General features: G+C 45.2%; 1 protein-coding gene across 1 annotated transcript in view; it reads left to right on the top strand.

Moving 5' to 3' along the window:
- LOC148510583 (pituitary adenylate cyclase-activating polypeptide type I receptor-like) overlaps positions 1 to 13,541 on the top strand; it is a 137,984-nt gene that overhangs the window by 105,337 nt on the left and 19,106 nt on the right. Inside the window, exon 12 of the mRNA XM_088442550.1 lies at positions 1,562 to 1,653. Coding sequence (XP_088298676.1) covers positions 1,562 to 1,653 — 92 coding nt within the window. The remainder of the gene's footprint in view (positions 1 to 1,561; positions 1,654 to 13,541) is intronic.

The raw sequence follows: 13,541 nt of genomic DNA, 5'->3' as shown, positions 1-13,541 counted from the left end.
ATTATGCCACCTTTAGTGCCACACATTATGCTACACTGTAGTCCCCACACATCTCTAGTGCCCACACATTATGCTACACTGTAGTCCCCACACACTATGCCACCTGTAGTGACCAAACATTATGGTACACTTTAGTGCCCCCACATTATGTCAAATTGTAGTGCCCACACATTATGCCACACTATAGTCCCCACACATTATGCCACACTGTAGTCAGCACACATTGTCACCTGTAGTGCCCACACATTATGCCACCTGTAGTGCCCACACATTATGCTAGACTGTAGTCCCCACACATTATGCCACACTGTAGTCAGCACACATTATGCCACCTCTAGTGCCCACACATTATGCTACACTGTAGTGCCCACATATTATGCCTCCTGTAGTGCCCACACAATATGCAGTATCTAGTTCCCACACATTATGCTACACTGTAGTGCCCACACATTATGCCTCCTGTAGTGCCCACATATTATTCGGTATCTAGTTCCCACACATTATACCACCTCTAATGACCACACATTATGCTACACTGTAGTCTCCACACATTATGCTACACTGTAGTGCCCACACATTATGCTACACTGTAGTGCCCACACATTATGCCATCTCTAGTGCCCACACATTATGCTACACTGTAGTACCCACACATTATGCCACCTGTATTGGCCACACATTATGCCACACTGTAGTCCCCACACATTATGCCACCTGTAGTGCCCACACAGTATACTCACCAGCAGCATCGTCAGGCAGCCGGCAGAGCAGCAGTCACAGCCTCACAATGAGTCGCACCCATGAGGCTGCGGTTGCTGCTAGTTCCTAGTTGAAGAAAGGACCTCTCTGATGTTGCAACCACGTGACCGCTTTGGCAGTGTCGTACTGCTCCAGTGTTACCATCCACATGGGCACAGAGGGGGAATATATTTTTGTGGCGAGCGTAGCGAGCCACCGCTCTTGAAGCATGGCGAGTGAAGCGAGACTCTGTGGGGCCACTTTAGGCCCCCCATTCTGATCCTTGCCCGTCTCCCATTGGTCGCGGGTCACGTGGGTGTGACGTCAGAGGTCCTTTGCAGCACCCAATTCTAGACCTAACCATGAGGCTGCGCTTCTGCTAAACTCCAGGTCAAAGGAGCATGTGATGGGCTCCTCCAATCAGAGCTCAGCTCATGCTCCTCTGACCCCACTGCAGAGACTACTGGGATTTATTACCCAGTAGTGCACAGCAGTGCTGAGCCTGACTGCACTGTGCCCTGGTCCTCTCTGAGTGTAGCTGCCGGCCGGCTCAGTCACAGCGTTGATGATTGCCCAGCCAGCAGCTGCACTGCATCCAGCCATTTACAAATGGCGCTGGGCAGTGTGGACCCCTATATTGTGTTGGGCCCTGGTGCAGTGCACTGGCTGGACCCCTGGTAGTTCAGTTATACACTGGTAAAAATATGGTAATTTTACCAATTGTAATACTGTCCTTATGCTGTCTCCTTCCTGCTCTCCGCATTATCATCAGGATGTGACATTTATCCATGTCTCTTCTTTTTATTTATTTTTTTTCCAACAGATCAACTTTGTTCTGTTTGTCGGTATAATCATCATCCTCGTGCAGAAGCTCCAGTCCCCGGACATAGGAGGCAATGAGTCCAGCATATATCTGTAAGTATAGCAGACACATTATCAGCAGAATATTCCATAGAAGAAATGTTCCTTATTGGGTACAGTATCTTATACAGGGGATATAGGAGGCAATGAGTCCAGCATATATCTGTAAGTATAGCAGACACGTTATCAGCAGAATATTCCATAGAGGAAATGTTCCTTATTGGGTACAGTATCTTACACAGGGGATATAGGAGGCAATGAGTCCAGCATATATCTGTAAGTATAGCAGACACGTTATCAGCAGAATATTCCATAGAGGAAATGTTCCTTATTGGGTACAGTATCTTATACAGGGGATATAGGAGGCAATGAGTCCAGCATATATCTGTAAGTATAGGAGACACGTTATAAGCAGAATATTCCATAGAGAAAATGTTCCTTATTGGGTACAGTATCTTATACAGGGGATATAGGAGGCAATGAGTCCAGCATATATCTGTAAGTATAGCAGACACGTTATCAGCAGAATATTCCATAGAGGAAATGTTCCTTATTGGGTACAGTATCTTATACAGGGGACACAGGAGGCAATGAGTCCAGCATATATCTGTAAGTATAGCAGACACGTTATCAGCAGAATATAACATAGAGGAAATGTTCCTTATTGCGTACAGTGGCCCTGATTCAGAGCCGGACGCTCTGACAGAGCGCTAGCTCTGAATCATGGCCGTCCTTCCTAATTTTAGAGCGGCCTCCTGGCCACTCGCATAGCTGTGGGTGACAACCCACGGCTATAGCGAGTGGCCAAAAAGATGGTCGCGATAAAAACCATCGCGACCATCTGGCTTGCGACGAGACCCTTATGGTAGGGTCTCGTTGCCGCAAGCCCTGGAGTGCTTTCGGCTCTATCAGAGCCGAGAGCACTCCCACTGACATCACTTGTGATGTCAGTGGGGCCGGCCCCAGACGGGAATGCCTCCGTCTGGGCAGCAACACCCCCGGCACGCCCACCAAAGGGGCGTGGTGTCACTCACCATTGACAGCACGCCCCCTTTCTAGCGAGACCCGGAGCGACGGCTTGGCCGGCGCTATGCGGGTCTCACGCATGCGCACAACTGAGCCGCCTCCGTGTAGCGCATGCACACTGGGCTAACATCGACCCGCTTGCGAGCGCTCGCGAGCAAGTCTGAAATAGGCCCTGTATCTTATACAGGGGACATAGGAGGCCATGAGTCCAGCATATATCTATAAGTATAGCAGACACGTTATCAGCAGAATACTCCATAGAATAAATGTTACGTATTGGGTAAAGTATCTTATACAGAGGACATAGGAGGCAATGAGTCCAGCATATATCTGTAAGTATAGCAGACAAGTTATCAGCAGAATATTACATAGGGGAAATGTTCCTTATTGGGTACCATATCTTATACAGGGGACATAGGAGGCCATGAGTCCAGCATATATCTGTAAGTATAGCAGACACATTATCAGCAGAATATTACATAGAGGAAATGTTCCTCATTGGGTACAGTATCTTATACAGGGGACACAGGAGGCAATGAGTCCAGCATATATCTGTAAGTATAGCAGACACGTTATCAGCAGAATATTACATAGAGGAAATGTCCTTATTAGGTACAGTATCTTATACAGGGGACATAGGAGGCCATGAGTCCAGCATATATCTGTAAGTATAGCAGTCACATTATCAGCAGAATATTACATAGAGGAAATGTTCCTTATTGGGTACCATATCTTATACAGGGGATATAGGAGGCAATGAGTCCAGCGTATATCTGTAAGTAGAGCAAACACATTATCAGCAGAATATTCCATAGAGGAAATGTTCCTTATTGGGTACAGTATCTTATACAGGGGATATAGGAGGCAATGAGTCCAGCATATATCTGTAAGTAGAGCAAACACATTATCAGCAGAATATTCCATAGAGGAAATGTTCCTTATTGGGTACAGTATCTTATACAGGGGCAAGAACAGGACTATGGGCCTAATTCACTATGGGTCGCAACTGCGTTTGCGATTACGCACGCAGTCTGACTCCGACAGTATGCTAATTCATTGCCATCGCTATCCCATCGCAGCACAACACAAGGACGCCCACTTTACTCAGCACACTTCTGTAATGTTTAGCAAGACTGTGAACCATCGGTACAATCGAGTACCATCGCAGACTCACGCACACTTGCACAAGCCCTGACCATACTCAGAAATTACTGACTTCATCACACGCTATGAGGCCTCAGGGTGCGTACGGCATCGCAGTGGTTAATTTATGCACGCTCCTGCAACGGCATGCAAAAGCACTGGCACGCCTGCATTTCACAGACCACCCCTCCCGTCACCTCCACAAATGGCGCTTCCTGTCAATCACTCTGCGATGGATCTGCGGAGTCACTGCGATGCATGCGCACAATGAAACAATCGCCCAATTGCGTGCATAATCGCAGTTGCATACAGTAGTGAATGAAGCCCTATGAGGGTTAGGACATATTACACATATAAAAGAAACCATTGAATGAAAAGCATCGAAGATAGGAACATCATTTTCTTTAAATAAAATACCTTTTTTTGTTTTTCAAATACTGTAACACATTTATTTTTTATATATGATTGGCATGCATTTACATGCTGTATATACGTTCTCCCCATGGCATGGGCTTTAAACTAGAGATGAGTGGGTTCGGATCTCAGAGAACCGAACCCACCTGAATTTAGGGGATCTCCCTGCCTGCCCCGGATCCCTCACCAAAGGCAAAACCTTGCGACCCCACTGTCGGGTCGCGAGGTTTGGTACTGAGCAGGCTTAACGCTGATTGGTTGAGAGAGCCGTCTGTCACAGCTCTCAGCCAATCAGCGTTAAGCCCATTGAAAATGCACTTGAAGAAAAAGAAGATGTGCCCGCCATCCCCCGCCGCCTGACACCGCCGGCACCCCCTGCTGCTGACATCACCGGCACCCCCCTGGCAGCATCCCCCTATGCCGACACCACCGCTGCCGAAACTGCCTGCACCCGTGCACTATTGCCCCATGTACTGAGGACACCATCAGTGACCCCCACACTGCCGACACTGTCAACAAACCTGCACTGAGGACACTGCTGGCACCCCCGCTCTGCCGACACCGTCGGCACCCTGCATTGAGAACACCCCTGCACTGCCGACACAGTCAGCAAACCTGCACTGAGGACACCGCCCACACTGCCGACACCGCCGGTACCCTTCACTGAGAACACTGCTAGCACCACAGCACTACCATTCCATGTACTGAGGACACTGCCAGCAACCCCCGCACTGCCGACACAGCCAGCAAACCTACACTAAAGACACCGCTGGCACCCCCACACTGCCGACACAGCCAGCAAACCTGCACTAAAGACACCGCTGGCATCCCCGCACTGCCGACATCACCGGTACCCTTCACTTAGGACACTGCTATCACCGCAGCACTGCCATTCCATGTACTGAGGACACCGTCAGCAACCACGCTCTGCCGACACTGCTGTCACAGTAAGTGCACTATTGGTGTATCCAACACACACTGTATAACACACTGTATCCGTGTTGGAAATTAGAAGCTGAACTGCCACGTTAGTGCCGCCCACTGTTTCACTTAGCTTAGTCATCCAGCTAGCTGAATGCAACCTTTTGGCCTTAACTAGATGAAGCAAATAATATAGTGAGGTGGTCAAAATTGATTGGAAATTACTGGAAATAAATGTTATTGAGGTTAATTAAACTGTAGGAACAAAAACAGGCCCATTTTATGTGATTTTAGCTATTTTTATGATTTTTTAAGAACAAATCCAGATCCGAAAACAAAACACGGAGGTGAGGTTTTGGCAAAACCAATCCAGATCCAAAACCAGGGGGGATCCAGATCCAAAACACGAGGGTTGGCGCACATCTCTATAAACCCTCTTTGTACTATAAATATAGCGTTTGAATTAAAGAGATCTTGCGTTGCTGACATCTGGTGGTCATAGGTGGTACTTTTATCTATTTTTTATTATTTTTTATTTATTTGGGTGGGGGAATTAAGCTGGGTACACACTTATGCAATCGTCTGGCCGTTCTTTCGATTTTGACACGTTTATGCGATATTGCAAGAGTTTGTACGCACCTTCCATCATGTTGTGTCAGAAGAAAACTGGTCGAGTCGAAGGATTGCATTTTATGTGCTGTTTAATATTCATCTGATTCGGCTGCGCGAGATGAACGAAAGTGCAGTGTGTACGCACCTCCCACCGTTCTTCCATCCGTATTTTTTTTTTCCTTTCTACACCAACAGCAGCGTCCCCTCTGTGAGGGGTACAATAATTCCCTTATGATATTTTGGGAGTTGCGGGCTTAAGATTGGCAGTATGGTTGTATGCTATAGGTGTGTACGTGTGTATCGGAACTGTGGGCCTGGTTCAGAGCCGGTCGCTCTGACAGGGTGCTCGCTCTGAATCAGGGCCGGTCTTTTTTTTTTTTTAGAATGGCCTCCTGGCAGCTCGCATTGCTGTGGGTGACCACCCACAGCTATAGCGAGCGGCCATGATGATGGTCGCGATGGTCAAGACCATCGCGACCATCGGCCTTGCGACGAGACTATTGTGGTAGGGTCTCGTTGCCGCAAGCCCCAGAGAGATTTTGGCTCTAACAGAGCCGGAATCTCTCCACTGACATCACTTGTGATGTCAGTGGGGCCGCTCCCAAACGGTAGGCGTTCTCATGGGAATGCCTCCGTAAGGGCAGCCACCCCCCGGCCTGCCCACCAAAGGGGGCGTGCTGTCACTCAACATCGACAGCACACCCCCTTTGGTGCGAGACCCAGAGCGACGGATTGCCCGTCGCTATCCGGGTCTCGCGCATGCGCACGACAGAGCCGGCTCCGTCGTGCGCATGCGCTCTGGGCCACCATCGACCCGGTTGCGAGCGCTCAACGCTTGCGACCGGGTCTGAATCAGGCCGTGTGGTCGGGAGTGAAGTCGATCAAACCATCACATGGAAAGAGTGATGGCAAAGGCGTGTACCCAGCTTCACAGTCTCCTGTCACTTTCCCTTAATTATTCACAGATCATGGATCCTCCAATAGATCTATACTCCGCATAAAATCTGGTTAATTATCTGAAGATTCACATGCTTGATACTACTTACTAAAGTTCACTCATGTAACGCTAAAAGGCGATAGACTTTACCATATTAAATTATAGTCAGACTAAAAGTAGCTTTTTAATTTTTTTTTAAATTAATCTAGAAATGATAAATATGAAAAAAAAAGATGTTCTGCATTTTATGTGGCTTTTTATATTGGCTTGTCCCACTGAGCATGACATCTACACCTGTCTCCTCCCTATAATGATCAAATAAAGAGGGACATCATATAGGATCTAATTTGTGTCTTATACTTCTGGCTACCGTTTACTTTACTTTAAGGCTTGGATGGAACCTGCTCAGTGAACCAAGACAGTGGTTGTGTAGGGTAAGCACTAAACATAGAGGCGGGAGCGTAGCCGAGACCTTATTATAAAACATTTTGTAGAGCATTTTGATAGTGAACTGTGGGACAGTTCTTATATTTCATTTGTCATTTTCTGACAGTTGCTGCCCCCTGTGACATGTTTTGATAGGCTCACTAGTAATGTATTATTATTTTTTGTGTAATATTCTTTGTACCTCCAGTTCACCTTATGATTGTAAGAAATTGTTCTGAGATGCTGATATCGCTTATAATGGGTGGGTTTAGGAACATCAGAATGTGCTTCCATTGTAGACATTTCATATATACGTCACAGAAATGGACATGTACAAGGCCTGTGTAATTATTGTGACAGACGTTCCAGAGGAAGTGCGATATCGCCATACAAAGGGGTGCGGTATATTACATAAACAGGCAAAATTTAGACAATAAAAATATAGACACAATAATGTCGACAGGTACAATATTTAGGCAACCAACATGTCGACATGGACTGTATATCTACAAACAATATGTGGACAGTCAAAATGTAGACATGGACATAAAGTAGACGTGGACATAAAGTAGACGTGGACATAATGTAGACGTGGACATAATGTAGACGTGGACATAATGTAGACATGGACATAATGTAGACAATTAATATAAAGACAGGTTGAAATTTTGACTGGGTCAAAATGTCGACAGTTAAAATGAAGACAAATCATAAGGTGGAAAACCAAAATGTAGACACCTGTAGGTGCCAGTGGTATAGATGCTACAGCACAGAAGCAGCAAAATAGTTACATTTAAGAAAAAAGCTCTGGACTTCTGACCCTGGGCTGGTATTGGAAAGTAGGAGGAAAAAAACTGTGTGGGGTTCCCCCTATTTTCCAATGACCAGCCCAGGGCTGAACCAGCCGGGGGGATAATGCTATAGCAGTGAGACTGAGAGCATGATGTTCCTCTGCCCTAACATTGACCAGCCTGAAACTGTTCAGCTCAGGGCTGGAATTCCATGGAGAGTCGGAATACCTAAAAAAATGAGGCCCCCTTCCCGAGGGACAACCTCGTGACTGTGAGTGTGGGGTTAATTAGTAATTAAATAGTCATTAATAGTATTCTTTACAGGCAGCCTAAAATTCCTAGCAAGCCTGCCATGGCATTACGGCACTTGTAGAATCACAAGGTAGAGGTAGTCCGAGCTGTGGAATATGCACACAGCGGCGGGGGTGCAGTGGAACTTACAGGTCACTGTAATGCCGTCTAATATATTCGGCTGTGTGGGCTCTCAAAGACACGTCCTTTGAGTATGGAGGACGGAGCTGAAGATGCGTGGTATGGCTGTGCATGCTCAGTAGTGTACAAAATTGGTGGTTGCGCCTCCAGCAGGCCGGGATCCTAGAGGCAGACATATATAGCGCACAGCTTCTGCTCTAAATACAGTACATAATGAATAACTAGTAGACCTAGACATTATATAATTACAATATATAAATAGCAACATAAGACATAAGTGTCGTGCAATTGTTCAGCTTTATTACTGAAATAAAATAGTACAGTGGCAAAAGAAAGAGCGGTCGGCTGATCAGTGCAGACACTTTACTAAATGCAAGTCCATTTCCAACAACATCCGTATGGACCAATTGCCCTGACAACAGTGGCAGAGAGGTGAGAGGTCTCTGTCTCCCATAGCTATAACACACACAAAACCCACCCGGCCAGGTAGTGCTGCTGTCCCCAGTAGGGTGAAATCAGCCTATCCAGTGGGGAACAGTCAGTAACCTGGTGGCCACAATGCCGGAGCTGATATTACCGGCGCCGTTATCTTGACGTCTCTCACAATGCCAACTCTGGCATCCTGGCCACCAGGACATTGACAGTAAATAGGGGAGGGGAGGGGAGGGTTAGGTTGAGGAATTAGTGTTAGGCACTAGGGAGAGGGTTAGACACTAAGGGGGAGGGTTAGGTTTAGAGTGTGGGGAGGGGGAGGTTAGGTTCCGGAAATAGTGGGGGAGCTTAGGGTTAGGCACCAAAAAGAGAGGGTTAGGGTAGGGAAAGGGGGAGGGTTAGCATACCAAACAACAAGTGTCCCTGTTGGGATTCTGACAGCCGGCATCCCATACACAATCCTACCCGGTGTACTGAAGGGGACTATAGCTCCATGTCATACTTGCCTACCTTCAGAATCTCTTCCCGGGAGAAGCCCGGGTAAGAGAAGCAGCAGGGGGCCGATGGGGGCGGGGCCTAACGAATCGCGTCATTCATGCAGAATCACATCTTAAGCCCCGCCCCCTTCACGGAGACCCGCGATCGCCGCGGGTAATCTCCTCATTCTGCCCACTTCACTAGGAAGTGGGCAGAATGCGGGAGAAATGCCTACCCTTCCGGGGGTGCGGGGGGTTACCCGAAAAATTGGGAGCCTCCCGCGAAAACCGGGAGGGTAGGCATGTATGCTCCATGTACATCCTACATGATAATAGTAATGCAGACATCTCAGATACATATATTTGCGAACATATGGTATGCCATCAGCCACGGCAAGGAGTCTCTGCTCTGGTGGGCCTACACTCAGGGCCTGTGCTACCATTAGGCAGCTTTAGACAACTGCCTAAGGGCTTCGGCCTCTGGAGGGCATCGCTGAGTGCACAAAAAAAACGAATGGCATAATTCATGGCTGAGTGGCATATAATGAATTTGTGGCACAACTGTGTGGCATATTATGAATTTGCGGCAGTGTTATGAGGTACATTATGATTATGACGCTCTGTTGTTTGCAATATTCTATATAGATATAGTATCTTATGAATTTGGGACACTGCTGTTTGGCATATTGTTTAACTGGGGAGACTGATGCGGCAATTCCATCTTGCACCTTTTTGGAAGGAGCATGGACGGTTGGTGAAATGTTGCCTAGGGCACCCGGAAACTTTGCAGCAGCCCTGCCTATACTACATGATAATAGCACCACTTTGAGTCATACATTTTTGTATTTTTAAATTGTTAGCCAACTCACCTGGGGCACCCCAAGTTCCTCCAGTATGGCACTACAAGGATCAGCACTCCTTCCAACTGCTGATCCCATCCATTCCTCTCAAAACAGTGATACACAAAATGGTAGTTGCTCAAATCAATTTATTGGTCCATCACAGTTGCCTGTAAGGGACAGGTTCATCTATACTAATAAAAACAAACAAACAAATCCCCCAGCACATCATAATGGACCAGCAAAGGATACATACATAAAAGTGATGCAGAGATTTCAGTTACATACATTTGCGAACATATAGTAAGCCATCAGCCACGTCAAGGTGTCACTGCTCTGGTGGTCCTACACTACATGATGATTGGTAAAATGTGCCTAGGGCGCCTGGGAACCTTGCACCGGCCCTGCCTACACTACATGATAATAGCACCTACTTTGGGTCAAACTTTTATGTATTTATAAATTGAGAGCCAACTCACCTGGAAGCACCGCAACATTCTCTAATATGGCACCACAAGGATCAGCATAGCTGCCAACAAGAGAAAAGGAAGTATATATTGTACATAGCTGTGCTAAGGGCTTATTTTCTGATGGCATGCAACAGTACAGAGTACCAGTTTTATATATATATATATATATATATATATATATATATATGTGTCATTTTTAATGCTTACTGTATAACAAGACCTGAAAACGGGTAGAAATCTGTAAAATCATGTTATAAATTAATAAAATAAGCCATCCAGATCATGGTAGTTACAATAAATCTTGTATCACAGTGTAACTTTAGATGAGTGCCGTTACCTTTTTTATGAGTACCGGTACCTCTTTTCATGGAAAAGATCATAGTTTATAGTTATAGGTGTCCCTAAACATCAATGCTGCCATTTTAGCAAAGCAAAATGAACAGATTTGTCTACCAGCTCAGAAATGCTAGTAATTGGGACTATAATGGGATGCCTCCGTATACAGTGGCATGAAAATGTTTTTGCCCCCTTTCTAAATTATTCTATTTTTTGCATATTTGTCACACTTATTTGTTTCAGATCTTAAAAATAAGTTGAATATAAGACAAAGACACCCTGAGTAAACACAAAATTCAGTTTTTAAATGATCATTTAATTTATTAAAGTAAGAAAGTTATCCAACACCAAAAGACTCTGTGTGAAATAGTATTTGCCCCCCCCTTAGTTACTCATTCAAACAGCAAACCAAACTGATTTGATAAATTGGTTCATCAGACTAGACACAATCAGGCTTGGTTACTGCCAGTCCTGTTGAATGTAAACATCACTTAAATAGATTCTTTCCAGCAATGTGAAGCTGGACAAAAAGGTCTCTACAAGCAGCATATGTAGTATGCCGCCATCACAGAAATTCCAGGAGCGGTGAGACAGAAAGTTTACCAGTCTGGAAAGGGTTACACAGCCATTTCTAATGCTCTGGGAATCAGCGAACCACAGTGACAACTAATGTCTCCAAATGGAGAAAACTTGAAACAGTGGCGCATCTTCCCAGGGGTCGCCAGCCTACCAAATTCCTCCAAGAGCCCATTGACAACTCATCCAGGAAGGCACAAAATAACCCAGACAAACATCTAAGGAATTTTAGGCCTCACTTGCTTCAGTTAATGTCAGCGTTCATGATTGCAGGAAAGATACTGGGTTAAAATTGTATCCATGGTAGAGGTGCAAGGAAAAAACCACTGTTTACCAAGAGGAACATAAGGCTCGTCTCACGTGTACCAAAAACACATTGATAACCCCTAAGCCTTTTGGGCTAATCTTCTGTGGACTGATAAGTCAAAAATGGAACTTGTTGATCCCGTTACCTCTGGCGTAAAGCTAGCACAGAATTTTACAATTAGAACTTCATACTAACAGTCACACATGGTGGTGGTAAGGTGATGGTGCGGGGATGTTTTGCTGCTTCATGTCCTGGGCGAATTCTGACGGAGCTGTCCGGTCATCAGACCGTGGCCTGAAGCCCAAGAGCAATTGGGTTATGCAGCAAGACAATGATCCATGCATGATCGATCAAAGCATGAGAGCGCGTCCACCTCTAAATGGCTCATAAGAAACAAAATGAAGGTTTTGGAGTGACCTAGACAAACTACTAACTTGAATCCAATTGAGATGCTGTGGCAGAACCTTACATGGGCATTACATGCTCGAAAACCCTCCAGTGTGGCTGAATCAAAGCAAATCTTCCTCCGCAGCAATGTGATAGACTGATCTTCAGATATTGGAAGCGATTGGTTGAAGTTGTTGCTGCACAACCAGTTATTATCTTTAGCGGGGCAATTTATTTTCCACATGGGTGACATAGGTGTTGGATAACTTTCTTCCTTCAATAAGTTAAACGACCATTTAAAAAGTATATTTTGTGTTTACTCATGTTGTCTTGGTCTTACAGTATATTCAATTTTGTTTGCAGATCTGAAAAAAATTAAGCGTGAAAAACAATATTAAAAGAAGAAATTAGGCAGGGGGCAAAAACTTTTTTCATGCCACCGTAGCTGGCACTTAGAATAAAAGCAGCTCTAATAACCCCTAATCACTACTATTAGGGGTCTACTATTTCACTTTCTTTGCAAACCCTGCAGCACTTATTATTAATAGTAACTAAGAGATTTGCCCTGTATCAATGCTTTATTCTTTCAAGCTAATTATAAATGATTTATGTCTCTGGTTATGTGAACAAATGTACAGTGGCCTTTCAAAGTATTTCAGCCCCCTAAAAGGTCAATATATGTGTCTGTATTACAAATGACATACTGCTCCCGATTCAGAGATGTACGCAATGGCGATATTTATGCAGAACGAGCAATGTTTTGCTATTGCGCATGCCTCAAAGTCCCACTGCGCATGCTTAGCGATGAACTCGTGATTCCACGTGTATATAGAATCCATTCGCAAAGTGACAGGTAGTCAGCATTTAGAACGACGATGTCACCTAAATTTATGCGTCGATGTCTCTGAATTTATGTAGGTACGCGCCGACGGACGCAGATGAGAAGGCAGCAGTGGGCATCGCTATGTTCGGGTAAGCATTGGAACTATTAGCATATTTTCACAGCTGCGGCCCATGCGAAATCGCATTAGCGCACTATTTTCAAACTCATAATTCATTATTTGTTTGCAGATTTCTTTTATAAAACATAAACACTGACAAATACTGCTTGCATAAGTATTCAAACCTTCCTCTGTGGAAGCTCCAAGTTTACACAGATAAACGCTTTTGCCCTAACATTTGGATTTCAATTAGCCTGTATTTGTGAATCATTAAAATAAAAGGTCTTATGGATAAAATAACATTGGCAATACTGTGAAGGAAAGCTGTAAAAATGAAGACCAGAGAGCATTCTATGAGAAGTAAAGAGACAGTTATAGACATGCACAAGATAAGAAAATAATATCCGAGTGCTTGAATGTCCCAGTTGGATAATTTATGAGGAAATGGAAGCTGTGCTATACCACGCTGGCACTGC

This window comes from Taudactylus pleione, unplaced genomic scaffold (assembly GCF_031769625.1).
Source record: "Taudactylus pleione unplaced genomic scaffold, aTauple2 ptg000314l, whole genome shotgun sequence".
In the NCBI taxonomy this organism is placed as follows: domain Eukaryota; kingdom Metazoa; phylum Chordata; class Amphibia; order Anura; family Myobatrachidae; genus Taudactylus; species Taudactylus pleione.
This window is presented reverse-complemented; position numbering and strand designations above follow the sequence as displayed.